A 20,965-nucleotide genomic window follows, 5' to 3' on the forward strand; every position below is an offset into this window, starting at 1 on the left:
TTATTGGAAAACAAATCCGACGACTTAGCTTATTTATCACATATCTTTCACCATGGTAATGGATTATCTTGTTACCATCACTGCTATGAGGAGGGCTAAACAATGCATGGAGAAAGTAGGGTAGTGGACGAGTGGAGAGAGAGTGAAGAGTATAATGTTGATGTGTGAGTCCATGTGATTTGTTTTCTGTACTCTTTTTTTCCCCTCTATATTTGCTTTGTCCCAGACCACACCCACATGTAGGACACTTGCTACTTTTTTTTTCTCTCTTAAATCGTATAATTTTGGATATTTTGTCTGTCCAATTTTTTACTTTTCCGGATCGATAGGAATATTTAACGGAATCTATATTTTTTTGTTTTGTTGAAATGTTAAAATTATAAATCAAACTTGAGAAAGTTATATGTACATGTATTTACGGAATATATAGTCAGTGAATTATTTCTCTAAATGTGTGTCGGACAGTAATCTCATAGAAATATTTTCATGATTATCAAAACCAAACGATTTTGTTTTAAAGGAGGAAATCACACATCATCTGTTATGTCATTTCCAAATAATTCCTTCAAGATCATCATCCCTAATATAACCATTAGCATCTTCAGTTTACAAATATCTTAGCGACCAACCTCTAGCTAAACTCCATGAGCTACTCAAGTTTTTCTTTTACCTCTAAGTCTGTCCTTAACAGTGTGAAGAAGTTCCATCGCCTTGTCTAGTACATAAGCTTTAAGTTTCACCTTTCGACCTAACAGTGTGAAGAAGTTCTTTTACCTTCAAGTTGCACTGGGGACTTGATTCATACAACATACGTTGACATCAGGCTACCATTGCTAGTTCTTGTTTCGAGAGAGAAGCGGCCTATTTACGATTCAATACACATCCATGGAGGTAATATATTACAGCTAAATTTGAAGCTTTATGACAGAATCATGCATTTGCTCTGTATGTGTTTACCTGTGACACTCTTTGTGTTAAGGCTTGGCATATTGCTGTTTATGTTTTAGTAGAATGAAAATTCTTACAGAATCTGCACTGGCGAAATCTTGGTCTGCTTCACTCGTTAGAGGTGACCTTAAACTAAACTATGTGACTAGTTTTCCGTTGAGAAGTGAAGAAAGCAGCTGTCGAAGTGCAACTCAAGAAAATGGAGGTAAAATAAACTTAGCAATAGAGAGCTGATACTGTTTCAATGTGATTGAGAACAATGAGAAGTGAAGTGTTTGTGAATTTGTTTCACTGCAGGAGGAACTAGAGAAGAAGAAAGCAGGAGTATGCAGAGAGGATGAATTAGGTTTCAGTGACTCACAAGGAAGCAGAAGAAAGAAGTGCAATGATTGAAGGTAAGCGTGGAGAAGCAAGAAGAAACGGCTGCTAAAATACTGGGCCATTAGAATTGTTCCAAAGGCAACTTGTGGATGTTTCCAATCTTGAGTTTACAAATCATTTTTTCAGGATTTTTTAACTGTAAATTTCTCTCTTCTCTTCAATGGCTTGTAATGTTTTTTGTATATTGATTTTGTCTGTGAGAAACAAACAAGAGTTCATTTTCATAAAACCTTATATCAGTCGAATAATTCACCATGAGATCATTCAAATTGTGAATCCATCCATTTTCTAGAAAATCTGCAGATCATGTGACTATCTTACTTGTGATAAGACTCATCGGTACCTACTATGGTCTGAGGATCTGAAGGCTTAATAAACATGAAGACCAAGACAATTATGTAACTAGGAACAAACAATCTCACACTGAATAAGTATAGCTAGTAATGACACTTGACATATGTGGCTTTAACACTCAGGTTCCACGTAAAAGCTTCACAAAAGTATAATACAAGTTCCAGGGAGTTAGTTAGCTGATCTATTAATGGGAGGTACATTCTTCAGCAGATAGCGTCGTCTCTTAGACCGAGCACGACTCCTAAGCATCCATAAGATCACTAAGAAACCGATAAAAACCATCTGAAGAGCGAAAACAAGCTTCATACCTGGAAACAACAACAACAACAATTGTTTTTGTATCAGTTTGCTAGACAATCAAACAAAACAAATAAGCTTCCCAAGAAAAGTTGCAAAACCTTGTAGATTCTTGACCATGTCCTGAAGATTTCCTATAGTATAAAACTCCTTTGGATGAGGCGTTGAACCGAGTTGCAAGTGTATAGATTTAAGGTTGGCTCTAGGTTTGTAGATGTAGTTAACGTTACCACCCATTATACAAGTGTTGGGACAATGAATGCTACTTTCGTACTCGTCGCTTCCATCGCAGCAATCTGAGAAACAGACAATGTCATGCTGCTTATCCAATCCAACAAAAACATGTAGATTACTAGCATACAGCAAGAGACAGCTGAAACGAGAATCATTTAGTCGAATTCAGAACATTAGTAACTACTGACCACAGATTCGATCATTCACACGAGAAGAGTAAACGAACTTTGGAGAACTTCCAATGTTCCTACAGTAAAATTTGCCATTTGGACATGCCGAAGTTCCTGTAATGCAAAATCAGAAATTCAGAAACTTACTCACAAGAACACATTTTTCATAATTGAAATTGTGAAAGAGAATAAGATTCGATCAATTCTAGTCCTAAATCTTTTTATCTGGAAAGAATTTAAAGTCTCATGTCATCTCAGCTCTCTGGATTCTAAATTGAGAAAAAAGTGTGTACCAGGCTCATCGGTGCCGTCGAGACAATCGCAGAAGTTGTCGTTGAGACGATCTCTTGTGAAAGATTTGGAGCCATCTTTGCATTTGATAACATCTGAGTCGAAATACTTTTCATCTGCCTCACAACAAAGAAGTAAGTAAGAATCAGAGAACAAGAACATTTTTCAGATTTGTCGATATAATAAAGATAAGAGTCATCGAAGAAGTAACCTAAAGGGTGAACACCAACGAGGGGAGAGGTCGAAGCGACGGAGATGACGACGACGGCGAGTGACGAACACAACACGACGCATTGCAGCAGCATCCGTTGACTCGCATTTGGTTAAACCGACGTCGTTTTAAGATTCGAGTGGATTATTCCGACCAGATTCTCTCTTTACGATTTCGGCTTTTAAGTTTCAAGTTAAGAATAAGTGGAGTGGCCAGATATTTGATTCGATGGGCTTTGAATTATATTGGGCTTTGAGTTTTCATTTAATACTACAGTGTTCAGTATTCGACTATTAAGAAAAGAAAAAAAATCTACAATTCAGGTTATTATTAAAACTTGATTTAATTCTTGATTAATAAACTAAATTAATTTGATTATTTTAGTTTGGTTCATTTTTTCTTCTAAGTTTTTTTTTCAATGTGAATCAAAACTCTTACTCAAACGTTCTTAAATTGTGTTTGTACTACGGAGTCCCATCACCTCTTGGCTCTTGTTCAAGAGCAAAAAGTTGAGAAACATCCAAGCCTTCAAGAATGAGACCATCAACACCATTTTGAAATCAAGTAATGGCTGGAGAAGGCATAACAACTTGAACAGAAGAAGTTTGAACCACGAGTGAAAGAAGTGTAATTCGAAAGACTTCAAGTCACGGTTATTTGCGGTTAGCTGGTAATGAAGAATGAACCACTCTAAGAAGCAACCAACTTCTACAACATAAAACAGTTGTGAGCCGTTGTGATTTTGTAGTTAAGTTGACTGCTTTTCTTCTTATATACCTTCTTCTCTAGACTATGTCCATTTTATCTCACAAGTGATTTTTCACAAGACATTAGATCCCACGAGTCATAAGTAACACACAGAGCCAACACTTAGCACCTAAACCATTAACCTAAACAACTTTTAGTTCCTCCTTCTAGTTCTCCCTCTAAAAATCATGGACTCGGACAAGAATAGACCAACAAGACTGACTTCTCCATTATTACCCTTTTGCATCTCCTATTCATTTGTCCTAGTCTGGTCCATACACCCAAAGCAATGGACCTCAAAATATGATAAAAAAATGTGACAATACAAGTCTATTTCTTACTAACCAGTAAACCAAACCAAAGAATTTCAAATTAGAGCAACCTAAGCCTCATCCTCCTCTGTTCAAGTTGTTGTTGTTGTTCTTGCCTTCATTCTTTTCTGAGATTCTCTGAGATATGCTTCAGCTTTTCTACCTTTTAAAAGTTCCCTGAAAACCTTTGTCACAGTGGTTTGTTCTACACCATGAATCTCCTTCATGAAATTGATCATCTCAGGAAGAGTGTAGAAATTTTCACAGCAGAACAAGTAGCTATCTCTCACTTTCTCCTCTTCCTTGCTCAAAACAGGTTGACTACTTTGCTGTTCATTTACGACACAAATTGTATGAATCAGTGAGAATTAGTGAATTACAAATACGTAAAATCAAATACATAATTCATCAGCCAGAATTTTGAATTACTTGTGCTTCAGTAGTCGTCGTAACACACTTTCCCTCTGATTTCTCTGCTTCAAACGAGCTACCAGAATTTTTCGCCATTACTCTCTCTGTTGGTGATTTGCTTGTAATTTAGGGTTTAAAGAGAACAAGGATGCTCTTGTCGTCTGCTGTCTCCCTTTTTCTAGCCCAATTTTATAAACGGCCCAGTAAAGCCCAATTACATAATCTGAGAGCATTAGTGACTTGTATTGGTTTCAAGTTTCATTCACACACACACGTAGATAAGAATTGGAATAAAGAATCAATGGTGTTGCAAATGTACCTTTGAAATATGAATACACCACTTCGTTAACAAAATCCTTGTGGTTTTAAAGGAGAAAAATAAAATGCAAAAATTTACAAACCCATCTACGATTCTATCAAGAAAAAGGGCAAAGACCAGACTTGTCCATATTAACACAACACATCAAAGATCCTATCTCTTCATAATACAGTCAGAAAGAAAAAAAAAAAGAAAACAGAGGTGGCGATGGCTCTTTTGTAGAATGCTGGAGACAACTTGGAGCTATTGTTGCAGGAGTCTTGAGTTAGATTACCAATAGCTAACTTCACTCCTTACGACCTTTGGTTGGAGGAGAGGGTTTGTCTGAAGCCACTTTAAACTGTCCCATCTTCTTCTGCAGATCAGCCAGAGGGTCTTTTGAAATCTTTCCCTTAGGACTCTTCTTTCCATTTCCTACTTTAAGTTCTAGGCGATATAACGCACATGCGTCAGATTCATTGATTTGGTATTCAAAGAGATGCCACTCAAAGGGACCTGGAGGTTGTGGATCCATATAGTAAGATCTCTTCTGGCCTTCTTGTTCCTTCATCAGTTGTTTTCTTGATTCATGCCAACCTCTTCCACTGTAATCTGGAAGTGATCTTTGCTTTCGGTTTCCGCTATCATATGCTCTTCTAGGTTTGTCAAAGAAGAGCCACTCTCTAATTGTTTCGCCTTCAACCAGTTCAAGATGAAATAGCTCTGCAAGTACAAAAAATTAAGGGTCAGGCAAAAGTAAGAAACTCACATAAGGCTTCTGTTTTCAAAGAGGCAACGAAATGTTGAACTAAAACAAAGAGAGAAGCAAAACTGGGCTCTAGTGGGACAATGCTCTCACCTGCTGCGTTCCATGGGCATTTTGTGTTAACAGCTCCTTCACACACTGGGATCCCAACATTCTTACCCTGAGTCTTTGCACGAAGAGCATCAATCAATAGATTATCTTTCAAACTGATGCCCCCTGGCCTCAATACAGGTGCTGTGCCAGGCGAATCTTCATTCAGAGCTAGAGTCCCATGGTAGTTACTGCAGTAATCCAGGTACCACTCGGAGCCCTGAGCAGGCCTTGTGCAATCCCATAGTGCACACTTAGGTCCCAGAAAAGCAGATGGAGGCACACGGACACTTGATGGAGTAGAAAATTCAGCAAAGTTGTCAATCTCTTCAGAAGAATCAAGCTTAGTGGAAGGGCTGTTATCTAGTTCCTGACGCACTTCGGAGAAAATATAATCATACTGAGAAGTTATATCCAAGTTGCTGCTGAGTTTTTGGTCATGGAAATCAGGAGCGGAGTTTATGCTTGGATCAAACCCTTCATATCCATAATGGAGTTGCTGGCCATGTGTTTCTGTGCTATTAAGAGCATCCTGAGATAGAAAAGGTGAACTTGTACATAAGGAAACAAAATCAAAACTAAGACAAGAATGAAAAAGATCAAAACTCATAGCTGAACTGGAATAAAGAATCAACGGTGTTCAAATGTCTAGGAACATCTAACCAACAATCAAAAGATTATAGAAGACAATTTTGACGCAGAAACTGTATCTAGCTCACCTCAAAGCCGCAGGAGAAATTTCCGTTGAAAGGACTTTGACTAAAATTCTCAGATGTCCATTCAGGAGGGCACAAGCTTTGAGAAAAACCCTCAGGATCAGGCTTTGCTCCAGCATGTTCTTTTAGCGTACTAGTTGCATCATCCTCCTCGTCTAATTTCAACAGAGGAGCAAACTCCTCAAGGAATTGGCTAATACCTTCACCCTGCAACATGTTAAAGACCAAAAGAGCTAAATCTCAACCAAGCTTACAGATTCACTATTTTTCAAAGAATTGGAACCATAAACCATAGAGAAGTATGGTAATGGAGTAGGACGAACCAACAGAGAAGATTCAGGAGAAGGAGCAGTGAGTTCAGCTTGCCACTCCCGAATATTCTGAGAGATTTGGGCTTCTAAAAGCGCAAGGTCACCATGCCGCCCTTCTTTCCTAGCAGCTTGAAGATGACAGAACCTCTCCTGAAGTTCCCTTAGCTTCTCCTCCACATTCTGATGCGCCGATGTGATCTTCGGGTGGTTTGACATCTCCTCTAAACCCTGACCAAAACCATTCTCAAAAATCAACTAAAATCTTAACCACAAAATACCTTAATATTCCGATTCTCATGAGGAAGGAAACAAACACATTACCTTAAAACCAAAGCAACAGAGATTGGTATCTCTCTCTCCTTCCTCCGATCTCTGGCTATTCATCACAAACCAAAACTGATTACTTAATGGAAGGTATTGAGCAGAATTCACGACAACAACAAAGCAAAAAAGCATTTTTTTAGATCAACCCAATCCTAAAACAAACCATCAGTTCCATTAGAGTCTATACAAACAAGCAAAATTTCAACCCTAAATTCATGAAATCGAACAAAACCCTAACATGAGTCTGACTAATAAATCCATAAAATTGAGAAGAAATTCGGATAAAGTTCATACTTTTTCGATATGGATGGATACAGAGAGCTTCTTCTTCTGATGGAGACGAAGAAGACACCGGAGATATCGCGATGAAGAAGAAGAACAAGGCTAAGTTACGCCAGCAAACAGAGAGCGACGATTTTGATTTTCTCGTTTTTATTTATGAAACGCCGCGTTTCATCTTCTATTGAGGGGAGGGTGTCTTTTATGATTTTCCCAAAAACAAAATTAATAAAAAAAAACTTTTAAATTTTCCAAATTCAATAGATATGCATTAACTAGATGAAGATTATTTTTTCAATTCTTAGAGATTGGTCAATTGAGAAAACTTTAATGCTTGATTAAGGAATGAGAATAAAATTTGATAAGTTAAAATTTGTCACACAATATATATTTGACAACCGAAATTGAGTTCCTCAACCCATAAAGTTGATATGCTGATAGGGTTATAATTCTATATCCACCAATTTTGTTTACACTTGTCTAGATGTGGCATACGATTGTTAGCGTTACTGGTTTATTACTTAGTTTTAAAGTAATATGTAAGTTTTCTTAGTTATGGATATAAGCTGCAATAACTCTGAAGACATCAGGGACGTCATTGTCTATGTCCTTAATGCATACACAAGCCTTGTTTCTTTCCTTTACAGTTTCTTCTAATCAATGTCAAAATCAATTAGTAATAGTTTTGGTTTCTTTTGGCCCTCCATCACTATTCACTACAATCTCTCCATATCAAAAAACTAAACACATGTTCATATTTTTAGGCTATCTTGTGTGTATATAATAGATGTTCAAATATATATAATGAAGAGATTTGTGGAGCCAGAGATGGAATATGATGAAAATGAAATGGCAAGTTATCTCCCTGCAAGATTTTGACACAAAATATTAATGCAACACAGAGTTCCCATACCACAATAACATTGGTCTCAAGTAACTTCCAATTATAGTAACAAGCAGACACATTGCAGGCATATGAGCATCATGAGTTAAGTAGCCTCTATTCAATTCCTCTTTCTCTCCCTCTTAATCATGAAACTACCTCTTTGTCTCTTTCTTTCTCTCTTTTTATTTTATTTTTTTAAATAATTTCCACTCATGATATCTAATCGAACATAGCCTAGCCTATACTCATTATTCTCCAATATATCTGACCAAACATGTAACAGACTTAAACCCTAATAAATGATCATCCGTACATGCACCTCCTTCCTCAAGTAAGGATAAAAACCACCTTCTGTTTTTGTTTCCCTTTTGACTCTATATAACACATAGTAACTCCTCCGTAGTTACATTCTTCCTTAGTTCCTCATCAAACTCAAAAATCTCTATCTATACGGTTTTCATCATCCCCCACTCTTATTCTTTCTCACTTTTGAATTAATATATACATACATAACATCTTAGTTTATTTCATGCAGGGGAGTATCATACTATCTTCATCATTCACCACCAGCATTGATCATCATCTGTTGGAAAATATGAAGAGAACACATTTGGCAAGTTTTAGTAACAGAGACAAAACCCAAGAAGAAGAAGGAGAAGACGGTAATGGTGACAACAGAGTCATCATGAATCACTACAAGAATTACGAAGCTGGGCTGATCCCATGGCCTCCCAAGAATTACACTTGCAGCTTCTGCAGGAGAGAGTTCAGATCTGCTCAAGCACTTGGAGGCCACATGAATGTTCATAGAAGAGACAGAGCAAAACTCAGGCAGATCCCTTCTTGGCTCTTCGAACCTCACCACCACACACCTATTGCAAACCCTAACCCTAATTTTAGCTCTTCTTCTTCCTCTTCAACAACAACAGCTCATCTTGAGCCTTCCCTAACCAACCAGAGATCCAAAACCACTCCTTTTCCTTCTGCCCGGTTTGATCTTTTGGACAGTACTACTAGCTATGGAGGTTTGATGATGGACAGAGAGAAGAACAAGAGCAATGTATGTAGCAGAGAGATCAAGAAAAGTGCCATCGATGCATGTCATTCAGTAAGATGTGAGATAAGCCGTGGGGATCTGATGAATAAGAAAGATGATCAAGTCATGGGGTTGGAGCTTGGGATGAGTTTGAGGAATCCCAACCAAGTTCTTGATTTGGAGCTTCGACTAGGCTACCTCTAAATTCTTTTGATTAGCTAGTATTTGTACTTCAAAATTATATCTAGTATAATCATGTTTAGCTGAGCAGTACGTGAGCTAGAGATTGTGATTGCATTCAGGCTAATGGTATTAAATAGTATTAGGCTTAAATTTATTGGAAGTCAAAATGAAATTAAAGTTGAAAAAATCTCCATATGATTTTTTTATCAAGAGTGTTCAACAGTATATGTGTTATTTTCCTAGTTTTTTCAATCAAGAGAAGATTTTTAAAAGAAAACAACGATGTTATAATTTTTTAACTTTATTAATTGTGTTATTATTGGTTATAAATTTGTCAATTTCAATCATCCCTAATGTTGTTATACAATATGAAACTGTGTAGTAGAATTACGTGCAGTATAGAAGCTAGAAATTAGGATTAGAGAAAGTGGGTTGCATGTGTATGTGAGTATTAAGAAAGACAAAAAGTGATAAAGATTGCATTATTATAGAGATGGGTTGATGAGACACAGACGCATGCGACAAAGTGGTACTATGAAACATATAAAGATGGATGATGATCAATTGACTCATGAATAGTTAATGTTTTCATCTTTTACACTCACCATCACATCTTTATGTATAATTACATATATCTAGCATTTCTCATGCATGTCGTGAAAGCACTTAATGGTATGTGTGCGTGAAAAAAATGAAAACAATTTTCTCATTGTTGAGAAAAATGTCTTTAAATTATTCCACATTCAGTTTATATATAGTCGAAAGCCTGAAGAACCGTTGGAAGATGGAGAATTCAGAGTTGTGAATGTGACTTTGATCAAATTCGTGTGCCTAAACAAACGAGAGTTTGTTAATCAAATTAAATGCCAGGCTAATATCTAAATATGCCTCAGTCAAATTCAACCACTCATATTGACCAACAAAATGTTACTATTAAATTAAAACAATTTTATACTTCTTTGATTCATCACACGTGTGAGTGTGGATGGATATGTAGTTCAAAAAGAGACTTCATCCCTAGTTATTTCTTCAAATAATAATGTCTCTTTTCGAATATACAATCAAAAACCATTAAATTTGAACAATATTCAATTTTGATGGCATGTGATTATACTACTTTTTTTGGTCATGGAATTCAATACCATATCAACTATATTTATACTAAACATGAATGAATGTAGAGAGTACAGACAGATCAAGAGCCAAGAGTGTAGGAGACAAGATTAGAAAATTAGAAAACAAGTGATGTGAAAAGGAAACAAGAAAATGGAATGTTTGGTCAATACATTTGGGATGTTTGTGGTTTCCCCATGAACAAATTTAATCTGACATTTTCCATCTTCCCCAACAATTTTAATTTAATATATACAATCCATCATCACCTTTCCTTTTTTAGAATCGATCACTTTCCACTCTAATCTCTACGTTCCCTTCAATTCTTCCCTTTTCTATGAATAATAATTACAGTGAGTTTATTTGTGTTTGGGTGATGTGAAAGGTAAGAGATTTTCATCATGCAGCCTAATATTTTTCTACTTCTTACAAATGTATCCCCAAGTTTTAGTGTTTCTTACAATAATCACCTTCCGTTGCAATTCACTGTCTTAAATAGATTTGGTTCTAATTCTAAGTTCTAACTTCTAGTTATGGTGAGGAATTTATTTGAGCAATCCTAGAGATTATTTGGCTAAAACTGTAAACACTTATAGGTTTTGTTAACTGTCCAATCACATTGACTTCTGTCTCTATCTCAAAATCACATGTTTTTAGTTATGTCTTCTCACCGGTTCATTCCAACCCAAGAATCTTTTTATTTTGTCTGAGGTGATTGTTCTGATGGAACCGCGTGACATACAAAATTATGTTCTCATATGAATTATGATAGAGTAAAATGTGATAGAGTTTGTCATCCTTCGACCAAAGAATACAAAAGAAAATTGAGATGTATCAATTAGTGTGCGAGGAACCTATAAATTTAATCTTTGGAAACGCCTGGACATCGAAGCACCAGTGGTCTAGTGGTAGAATAGTACCCTGCCACGGTACAGACCCGGGTTCAATTCCCGGCTGGTGCAATTTTTTTAACAAACCAACGCCCAACATCGTAATGAACCTATGTGGGCTTTAACGGCCCATTTTGCTTTTCAGTCCGTAAACACTAGGCCTTTTTTATGTGTTATGTTGTCCTTCCTCCCAACCACATGATTACACTCCTTGAGTTCAAAAATTTCTCTTATGTTTCTTTTACCGATTGTTTCATTTAGTTATTCTTACCAACATCTACTGGTTAAAATTTGCATATAGCCATGGGAATTCAAATATCTGGAACTGAAATTCGAAAGCGACGATGCAATGCAAATAAAATATAGGATTTATTTGTGAACTAAAAAAGTATTTTAATGATATTTGGAAAAATCGAGAAAGTCCGAATGGGAATTGTAAGTTTTAAACACAAAGAGACATTTTTGCTTTAGTCAGGCGTGATGGAGAAAACTCCCAAGGGATTTAGTTTTCCCTCGAGTTAAGTTATTATGTCATTAAACATTCTTCTGTAATTTATGATCTAAACCGGAAAAGAAAAACGGGTTAGCGCAAACTGCAATTATCTCAACTAATTCTTAAATAACAGTAATTATGATCCCATTGCTCAAGTGTTTTAGTAGTCTTTTAACGTTTAGTTATGTTACTTCACTGTTCCAGTAATACGTCCTAAATTATCTCGTACTTCAATTTAGATTACCATGAACTACAATGTTAAATTGGGATTATGGGAACATAATTACTAAGATGTTTTGAGACAATTAAAACTTTTAAAATATTGACAAATAATTAGTATATTCTTTCAGCCGATATTGATTTGAATTTATCTTTTTTTTTTTCTGGAACATCCAATAAAATTAAAACGATTAGAAAATGGCTTAGCATGGTTCATGCACATAAATGAAATACATAAAAATGATTTTATTTCACTAAATATAATTCAGCTAACTCATTTGCAAGTTTGATAACATGACTGTAGTTGAGAAAAAAAATGAAACTATAGTTAATTTGGTCTTGTTTCTCAAATTTTCGGTTGCTTATTTGATTTTTTTTTATTTACATGATAACAAACTTACCAACTATAACCATATCCGAGTAACTTTTAAAGTACACGAGCACTAAGTGAAGAAAGTCACATGCGTACACTAATCCTAATTGAATCACACGATTTCTCTCGTGTGCAAAATCCGTAAGTACATAATATTAATACTTTTTTTTGTAACATATTAAATTCTAATAATCTCCTCAGGTGATTTGAATCCTAGTCTGTACCAGCTACATACTCACTCCATGTAACCAAATATTCCTAAGCCACCTAAGCAGATCCAGCACGATCAATCAATATTACGAGCTTTAGTGTTTGTTTTGTCATAAAGGGAGTTTAATTAGCTTATAATTACGCATTTAACAATTATACTTACATAAATGGGCTTCAAATACATTCATGGCATTAGCATTTGTCGGTACATCTTTACCGGCATTTGCCGGTTCATCCGGTCCCCACACTTCACGACAAACAGCAGCAGTTCCGATGTCCGGCGTTCGGCGGAAGAACTTATAAAATAACTTTTCTAAAATTAAAATAAAAATAAAGAATGAATGAAAGAAGATAGACAAAATTGATTATTAATTGAGTTTGCTTTGAAGCTCCAAGAACCAAACGTATCCGGGTATAAAATAATACGAGATAAAGTGATAGAAGACCTAAGACTACCTCATTACTAAAAATATGGATATTTTTCTATACAAATCCACGAATGAAAAGAAAAAGAAGTTGGACTAATTAAATTGAAATCCAATAATTGTAAATATAATATTAAAACCCAATAAATTAGAAGTCTCATGTTGCAGTCTCCATTATTGATTGTCTCCTTAGAATCCAACATGTGACCCTCCATTGTCTACCATTCACACCCTTTGGCTCACTCGATAAATTTGGACATTAATTGCATTCATTTTATTTGTAAGAACCAGAATCTCAGTAGATGTTATTTGTGTTGAGTAAACTGTTGTTATTTATAGACTAGGCTATTCTTCGTATACACTTTGATACTGATTTTTAGTTCATCATCTATCTACCGACTAAATATAGTGTTTCTATGTGGCTTCTCCTCAAATGTCAAATTTATTTCTTTAATGTTGTTTGAGTTTCAAACTTGCAAAGTGCAAACCAATTTTGGTTGTTATACTAAAACCACACATATAATTAAAGACACCCACTATAGCATAAAATTCGTCGTGTAAGCAATTTTACTATAGTCTAAACTCCATAAAAGGACGTCGAAAAATATTGTGATATTGGAATTATAGTGTCAGTTTGTTTTTCTTTGGGCAAATGGATTGTAGTTTCATTATATATTACAATTTATAAACGAAACGATAAGTATGGCTCATACTTTAGTGATGGAGAATTAAAGTATTTTATATTCAGAGATGACACAATATGGTAGACCAAAAATAACTAATTAAAATAGTATCATATTAGATATTTATATGTGATTGTAAATTTGATCATTGAGTGAACATTTTAAATTAGTATGCCCAAGAAAGAAAAGAAAAAAAAAAAACTCTTTCTCTCTCATGATAATGTTCCTTTTATAAAATCCACCCAAAGACACCAAACACTTCTCCATCATCATTTCATTTCTTGTTCTTTTTCCACCATCACCATTTCCTAGTTCGCTCGTGCACATCTCCGACGATCCCAATTCTAAAATCATCACTTCTTCCAATCTTTTCAACATCTCTTCAAAATATCCAGTCAACAAAAAAAAAAGTACTTAAAACAAGGAAACCCCTTCTTTCTTTTTGTACATATAACATAAAAATCATCACTTTTTTGTTCGTTTCGCCGATGGCATCTTCCGGTAACGGTACAACGGCGGGGACAGGTTCACCATGCGGTGCATGCAAGTTCTTGAGGAGGAAGTGCGCATCCGATTGTATATTTGCACCGTACTTCTCATCGGAGCAAGGAGCAGCAAGATTCGCAGCTATTCACAAGGTGTTTGGAGCAAGCAACGTTTCTAAGCTCTTGCTTAATGTTCCAATCCATGATCGATGTGAAGCTGTCGTCACCATCGCCTACGAAGCTCAGGCTCGTCTTCATGACCCTGTTTATGGATGTGTCTCTCATATCTTTGCCCTCCAACAACAGGTAATTGACCGAGTAAATCGGTAGTGCTCCATCGGTCTTTATAGACTTTTTGTTTAGTTACTAACGGAATTTATGTGGTGGTTGACTCGTATGATATTTCCTGCATGAGATCGAATGTTCTCTGAATCTTGATGAATTAGCTAGGAACAACTTCTTTTCCCATCATTTCTTTTGTTTTCACATTAGGGCTTTTCTTCCTTTTTGCTTTGCCTAATTTTTTTTTAAAATTAAAGTTTGAGATTTTAATAATTTAGTTTTAAGAAAACGTTACAACGATAAATAATCAGTTTTCCAATAAATATTTGTCATGATGTTTTCATTTCTTATGTTTGTCATTTTCGATTCGCCAAAATCTTGAGTAAACGACACTGTACATGTTCTTTCCGTTTCATGAAAATTGATGTTTTGAATATTTTTTGCATATTAATGAAACGCTTACAAAAGTAAACATATTTATACTGATGCATTTACTATTCTAGGAATATGAAATTATATATGTGCTAACATTTAGATATACCAAATAGACTTACATAAAAACATTTCATTTTCTTTTGGCACAAAACATCAATTTCAATGAAGAAAAATAGACTATAAAACATACATATTCACAATAAACGAAGAAGCCTTTACTAATTCGTCTACATATGATCTTACAACTTTTTTTTTTCTTTTTAGTAAATGATCTTACAACTTATGAATAGAATTGGAATCAATCTTGTTTAACTTAGCGTTTGATGCGTTTATATAGGTGGCTTTCTTGCAATCACAAGTCATGCAAATGAAGGCACAGATAGCTGGCCACCAGACGTCAGCCGCCGGAGATCTAAGACACAGCTCGGAAAGTACCAACCAGTTTATGACGTGGCAACAAACTAGTGTCTCTCCGATCGGTAGTGCATACTCAACACCGTATAACCATCATCAACCTTACTACGGTCATGTAAACCCTAACAATCCGGTCTCGCCACAGAGCTCGCTAGAAGAATCTTTCAGCAACACGAGCAGTGACGTCACCACAACAGCCAACGTGCGAGAGACTCATCATCAAACCGGAGGAGGAGTATACGGTCACGATGGAATAGGGTTTCACGAAGGATATCCTAACAAGAAGAGATCAGTGAGTTATTGTAGTAGCGATTTAGGTGAGCTTCAGGCTTTGGCTCTTAGAATGATGAAGAACTAAGATAAGTTGGTAAGTTATGTAGACAGTCAGAGAACAAATGAGATGTTTTTATTCGAAGAAAAAAAAAACAAGACAATAGAACATTCCATGTTCACATGCTATCATCAATAAGATGTCTACTACACATCCATGTTTGCTTTAAGTCACTGGCCATTGATCAATCACTGAAATATTTGACTTGACAGTAATTTTTTTAATCGGTTTAGCTGAACCGATAAATCTGATAATTTGTTTTGGAAAGAATACCAATTGTTGAACGGAGAATTGAAACAGAAATGATCATTTAGTCATGATCGATCAATATTACAAATCTTCTAAAAGAAAAGAAATATTCAACAATCATGGAATTCATATATGGTTTTGTTTAGTTCATATGGCTTTATTTGTTTATCAATATAGATGTTTATATTTGACTAATCTGATATTCACGTATTCAATGCCTTATCATAAGCTTTTTGATTACCCACAACAAAAAAAGAGTTTATAAGTAACTAATCGAGGTCACTCGACATTATATATAAATCCATATTCGATGGATAATATAAAACCAAGCAAAGAAAGAAGTAATGTCACGCGAGTAAAGAGAAAATAATATGTAGGATATATAAATTTTATAGGTTAGTAATAAAAATGCTTCTGTGTAATGTAGTAGACTGAGCTCCATCACCTTGTATGACTTTGTTTAAGGATTCACTAAATTTCCTTTCCTAATAATTGTAGACGTGTGCGGCGCGCATCCAAGGGGTTGACTTTATTCACAAGACATTAAAATCATTAAATTTTTTAATTTTAATTGGTATATGATTCATTCCATAAAATAGTTTATTTGGCTCGTTACTAATTATGTCTAGTTTCTGTGGAAGTTAAAAGAAAATCTTCAGTTAGTGTTGCCACAAACGAGGAAGTAAGGAATATTTGAGTTTTCAGAAAAAATGACAAGATGATTAATTAGATGAGTGCATGTCGTCTGTATTATTGTAATTAAATCTAAACCTTGCAAATAAATTTACCCACATCTCTATGAATCGATATTCTTATATGATTTAATGGTTGTAACTATGTCAACTAACCATTTCTTTTTAGCATCTCTATGAAGGCAAAAAAGGCATATGGTCTTAACGATAAACATAATGTGGGTACAAGTCAACTTTTATTTTCACAATAAAATATGTATTTTTTATAAATGAATAAAAAAAGAAGTTAAATTGTTGATATAGAAAAAACAACAATTTTGGAAAACATAGGAGGGATGGATGTTATGATTGTCTGTCAGAGCAGCAAATCATCGAAAATCATTTCATCTATTACTTTACTAGTAATATATAAATGGACCACGCATTAATATTACATTTAATAAACATGTTTACCTAACATTAACTAAGCAATGTCTTGTTAATTACTATGGTACCAATCCACCATATAAATTGTAGTGGTCCTATTAGACAAAATGTTCCCTAAATTGTATGCAATCTTTTTAATTAAATTCAAAAAAATGATCTTTAATTAGTTCTACTTTGCAAACTCTAATCAGTCTCATCTAATTCTAACCCGATTCCCCACCAAGAAGCTTCGATTGTTGTCCACATCCAAAATCACAAGTGCTCTTTTAGTCTTTTTAGAAAGGACTTTATGGTTTGTAATCTCGAGGTAACCTAATCAAAAACAAGTTATTAATAGAAGAAAAAAACAAGTTTAATTAAGCACATGATCAATATTTCACCTAGACGCTTAAAAAAGATCAATAGTTTCACCTGGTTAGTTAGTTTGACAGTCATTAATTAATTTGATAGTCTGTCTTCAGTTTAACATTTGGTAGACTACCAAAATATCAAGTAAAGTTGTATATTGTGTGATACATGTCTCACCTTATTACTTTATTATTAACATGTTAGAATGTTGGTCACTTCAACATGTAAAGTGAAGATTGGAGAATTTGGACAATTTAACATCTCATTTTTGTGGGGCTCAGAAAGACAGACAATTTACATTTCATTATCACTCACAACTAACAGTTTTTTTGTTTGAAATTTTATTCACTTTTCAGTGAACAGTAAACTATATAAACTGATTGTGGTTAATGGAATGCATCACGTTAATAATAATTTCTGAGTATGATAGTATGATTTAGGTGGGAAACATCAAAATTGTTTAAAAACATATATTTCGAAGCAAAGTTTCTAATCTAAACTTAATTATGGTTGTGAGTTATGAACAAGAATTCGGCGATCGCTGTTCTTAGTCAAGCCGTTTATGTATGTGCGTATTTATTATGTTTATTATATAATATCAAGTTCTTCGAGCCCATTACCGAAGACAAATTGTATTCAATCTCTTCTTTTTTTTCGTCAAACAATTATATTCACACTCTCTCTCGTTTTACTAGTTATTATATAAAACAGATCAAAAGCAGGTGGTCAAAACATGATATCACCAGTTACATTCATCACGAACATATATGGTTCGGAATAATATTAAAAACGACATATAGAGAAAGGAAAAGGTAATCATCGATAATTAATTGGATGTATAAAGGTAACTATTATTATCCTAAGAGAGAAATGATTTAGCAAAAGCAAAGTAAGTACATTATTGTAAATGCATATATTTGAGTACAATGACGTGTCGACTGACAGGGAATAAACACGAACTATTGTCTTCTTGTCAAAATTTCTTAATTGGTAAAAGGGATTGAAACGGCAAGAGTTAACGCACGTGGGACCCGTGGCTTAAGTACACAATCGAAGTCTTTGACCGTTGAACTATCTATCTATCACACGTGCGGCCTGCTAAAGTCGTTTGTTTATAAAGATGGCCCACCTCTCTATTTCTTTCCCCAGGCCGTGTATAATTAGTTTATTTGCATTTCTTGAATCAGTGCCTTTGGAGGTGTCATGTGCCATACTGCCATGTGGCACATTTCAGTGACTAGCGAGAGTTCTAGGCCCATTTCTATAAAACTCAGACCAATACACTTTGTAAATGGGCCTTATAGTTTTTAGGTTCATTAAAGAATTATCATAATGTCAATGATGCTTTTAGTTAGACACAGATTTTGGGATTACTGTGAATAGTCTAACTAATTTATATACTGAATATATGTCAAGTCGTGATTGATGACCATATTCTTTTATTTCGAAAATCATGTGTTATAACAATTTGAAAATTCTCCATACCAAAAAATTAAGAGAAGAAGTTGGAATTTTCAACAAACTAAAGATGTTTTTCAACTCCATTTGAGTGACTTATATAATTTTTTGATAACTTAGAATTAGCAACTAACTAGTATCTAAACCCTAATCGATAAGAAACTCACGTGATTTAACTATAGATAAAACCTCCTAACTGTAGCCAAAATATTAAAATTATAGATTAGGGTGTAGATAATAATTAGTTGCTAATTCTTAGTTTTGTTTCCAAGAATAGAAAAAGGCGGAAATCATTAGCCTAGAATGTCTAAAACAGAATTTTCCAACGAGTTAAGTTTCGCTGCTTGGGGATTTTTCGTTTGTGGGTTCCCTAATAATATATTCGACGACTTGACTCCGATGTTATGTGTATATAGAGAAAAAAATAAAACTTTTAAAGCTTATAAACTAATATCAAATGGAAACTAAAGCACTAAAAAGCATTTCATCCATAGGATTTATAAACTTAATATAAAGTAAAAAATATATAAAAATTTATATCGGTTCTTGATCGTGTTCATTGATATGATTGATATCTTCACAAAAGCATCAAGAATACGTGATGTACCCTAAACTCTCGGATATCAGATTATTGCCGCCATGACGATACTGATTAAAAGTGTTCGTCAAGTGCTGATCCAATTCAGAGTATTTGGAAAATTCGCCGTTGGTGGAGACCGATTTAAGTTCTTCGCTGCAGCCACTAGAGGAGTTGTAGTAGTAACTCCCCGCCATGGTATCTCCGCCAGCTCCTGTGAACGGCGTCGTTTCGATTTCCATTTGGTGGTAGCACGACGTCATGATGTTCTTAAGATCAGAGTTTTGCTCCGTTTGACAATTCGAAGTGGTTAGATGATGATGATGGAGATCATGAGATTCTTGAAGATATTGAGGCTTAGTGTCTTGATAGTAATTAGGGTTTTCTATGGAGGGAGAATCAATAGCCATCATGCTTTGTGTTGCTTGTTGCTTTAGAATCTCTAGCTGTGTTTGTAAATTCACAACCTACGAATAACACCACAAGAAAATTAGTGATCCGTATTTACAAATTATGCATATATCATATGATATTCACATTTTGTCATATCCAAAATCAAGACTAGGGTTAAATAGAGGAAGTTTTATATATTTACTTGTTGTTGGAGGGAAAAGATATGAGAAACGCAGCCATAGATGGGGTCTTGACGGCGAGCTTGAGCTTCATAATAGATTGTAGTAGCGGCTTCACGTCGATCCTCCATGGGAAGATGAGAGAGCAATTTAGAAGCATTGCTGGCTCCAAACACTTGGTGAATTGCTGCAAAATGGGAAGCTCCTTGTTCATGGCAAAAGTATGGGGCAAACACACATCCTTTTACACATCTCCTTCTTAAAAACTTACAAGCTCCACAAGGAGAGCCAGAGCCAGTCATGGTGATGACTATTATGTGTTACTAAGTATTTAGGTCTTTGATGATTAACCTTGAGTAGCTTTAAGAATGGAGGAGCATTAGCTTAGGGGGAATTTTTATAAAGATGTAGATGAAGGTGGGTTTCATATACTCTTTACATTATTTAATCACAATTTGTCTTCTTAGTGGCCTACACCTTTCTCATTGTAATTGATTTTCATTATTTTTCTTAAATTTCTGCTAAGAAGATTTTACAATCGATCTGGATTTTTTTTTTATTGCTTTTTAATGATGTAGATATTTATGATAAAATTGGATATTAACTCCAATTATATATATAATTGATATATGCAAGAAAAACTAAGCTACAGTTAGTAAAAAGTAAACTGGCACAAAATCATACATTCATCATATTATACCAATTCATTAATTACTGGAAAATCTCATGGATTTGCGTTTAATATAAGCATGACATGCATCCTAAAATAAATAAGTGCCTTAGCTATCTTACTATACTCTACATGAACGTTCTTTTAAAAAAAATATTTTTTTTAAAAAAACTGAACTACACCAAGCCTAAAATCCAAACGCTCCATCTCTATTCTCTAGCTAGAACGTTCTATTTCCATAGAAATAAACATCTTACCGTATAACTGGATTTCATTATCACGAAACTTGAATGAGACCGCTTAACCTCTTCATTAATATTTAATTTGTGTATAACTCATAACCATAGTTCCAAAAATATTGTAGAGACAACGGAGA

General features: G+C 34.7%; 6 protein-coding genes, 1 long non-coding RNA gene and 3 other non-coding genes across 12 annotated transcripts; 5 read left to right on the forward strand and 5 right to left on the reverse strand.

Moving 5' to 3' along the window:
• The first annotated feature begins 695 nt into the window (after positions 1 to 695).
• Positions 696 to 1,554, forward strand: AT2G42388. Its single transcript, NR_143769.1, has 3 exons — positions 696 to 891; positions 1,028 to 1,153; positions 1,246 to 1,554. It is a non-coding gene; the product is annotated as an other RNA (non-coding RNA).
• Positions 1,555 to 1,576: 22 nt separating this feature from the next.
• On the reverse strand, positions 1,577 to 3,114 carry AT2G42390 (kinase C substrate, heavy chain-like protein). Its single transcript, NM_129801.4, has 5 exons — positions 2,887 to 3,114; positions 2,678 to 2,791; positions 2,403 to 2,498; positions 2,082 to 2,276; positions 1,577 to 1,991 (listed from the first exon to the last, which is right to left on the reverse strand). Exons 1-5 carry the CDS (start codon positions 2,978 to 2,980, stop codon positions 1,852 to 1,854), a joined length of 639 nt encoding a protein of 212 aa, NP_565971.1. The 5' UTR covers positions 2,981 to 3,114; the 3' UTR covers positions 1,577 to 1,851.
• A 436-nt stretch (positions 3,115 to 3,550) lies between these two features.
• AT2G42395 (uncharacterized protein) lies at positions 3,551 to 4,540 on the reverse strand. Its single transcript, NM_201942.2, has 2 exons — positions 4,374 to 4,540; positions 3,551 to 4,273 (listed from the first exon to the last, which is right to left on the reverse strand). Exons 1-2 carry the CDS (start codon positions 4,449 to 4,451, stop codon positions 4,037 to 4,039), a joined length of 315 nt encoding a protein of 104 aa, NP_973671.1. The 5' UTR covers positions 4,452 to 4,540; the 3' UTR covers positions 3,551 to 4,036.
• Positions 4,541 to 4,640: 100 nt separating this feature from the next.
• VOZ2 (vascular plant one zinc finger protein 2) lies at positions 4,641 to 7,334 on the reverse strand. The gene is made up of 6 exons (NM_129802.6): positions 7,155 to 7,334; positions 6,858 to 6,912; positions 6,549 to 6,764; positions 6,229 to 6,432; positions 5,513 to 6,041; positions 4,641 to 5,376 (listed from the first exon to the last, which is right to left on the reverse strand). Exons 3-6 carry the CDS (start codon positions 6,750 to 6,752, stop codon positions 4,961 to 4,963), a joined length of 1,353 nt encoding a protein of 450 aa, NP_565972.1. The 5' UTR covers positions 6,753 to 6,764; positions 6,858 to 6,912; positions 7,155 to 7,334; the 3' UTR covers positions 4,641 to 4,960.
• Positions 7,335 to 7,824: 490 nt separating this feature from the next.
• Positions 7,825 to 8,203, forward strand: AT2G09375. The gene has a single exon (NR_140524.1). It is a non-coding gene; the product is annotated as an other RNA (long non-coding RNA).
• A 91-nt stretch (positions 8,204 to 8,294) lies between these two features.
• On the forward strand, positions 8,295 to 9,447 carry ZFP11 (zinc finger protein 11). 3 transcript variants are annotated; one of them, NM_001336972.1, is made up of 2 exons: positions 8,295 to 8,478; positions 8,561 to 9,447. In NM_001336972.1, the coding sequence occupies exon 2, from the start codon at positions 8,621 to 8,623 to the stop codon at positions 9,263 to 9,265; it is 645 nt and encodes a 214-aa protein (NP_001324610.1). In that variant the 5' UTR covers positions 8,295 to 8,478; positions 8,561 to 8,620; the 3' UTR covers positions 9,266 to 9,447. The 3 variants fall into 3 exon arrangements, with proteins under 3 accessions (NP_001324610.1, NP_001324609.1, NP_181770.1); NM_001336973.1 differs by having other exon boundaries at positions 8,295 to 8,356; NM_129803.2 differs by lacking the exon at positions 8,295 to 8,478 and having other exon boundaries at positions 8,560 to 9,433.
• Positions 9,448 to 11,248: 1,801 nt separating this feature from the next.
• AT2G42420 lies at positions 11,249 to 11,319 on the forward strand. Its single transcript has one exon. It is a non-coding gene; the product is annotated as a tRNA-Gly (tRNA).
• A 985-nt stretch (positions 11,320 to 12,304) lies between these two features.
• On the reverse strand, positions 12,305 to 12,829 carry AT2G42425. Its single transcript, NR_143770.1, has 2 exons — positions 12,706 to 12,829; positions 12,305 to 12,599 (listed from the first exon to the last, which is right to left on the reverse strand). It is a non-coding gene; the product is annotated as an other RNA (non-coding RNA).
• A 994-nt stretch (positions 12,830 to 13,823) lies between these two features.
• On the forward strand, positions 13,824 to 15,808 carry LBD16 (lateral organ boundaries-domain 16). The gene is made up of 2 exons (NM_129804.4): positions 13,824 to 14,441; positions 15,190 to 15,808. Exons 1-2 carry the CDS (start codon positions 14,139 to 14,141, stop codon positions 15,622 to 15,624), a joined length of 738 nt encoding a protein of 245 aa, NP_565973.1. The 5' UTR covers positions 13,824 to 14,138; the 3' UTR covers positions 15,625 to 15,808.
• Positions 15,809 to 19,171: 3,363 nt separating this feature from the next.
• ASL15 (Lateral organ boundaries (LOB) domain family protein) lies at positions 19,172 to 20,307 on the reverse strand. Its single transcript, NM_180039.5, has 2 exons — positions 19,943 to 20,307; positions 19,172 to 19,814 (listed from the first exon to the last, which is right to left on the reverse strand). Exons 1-2 carry the CDS (start codon positions 20,219 to 20,221, stop codon positions 19,359 to 19,361), a joined length of 735 nt encoding a protein of 244 aa, NP_850370.4. The 5' UTR covers positions 20,222 to 20,307; the 3' UTR covers positions 19,172 to 19,358.
• Between the last annotated feature and the right edge of the window lie 658 nt (positions 20,308 to 20,965).

This window comes from Arabidopsis thaliana, chromosome 2, assembly GCF_000001735.4.
Source record: "Arabidopsis thaliana chromosome 2, partial sequence".
Taxonomy (NCBI): Eukaryota; Viridiplantae; Streptophyta; class Magnoliopsida; order Brassicales; family Brassicaceae; genus Arabidopsis; species Arabidopsis thaliana.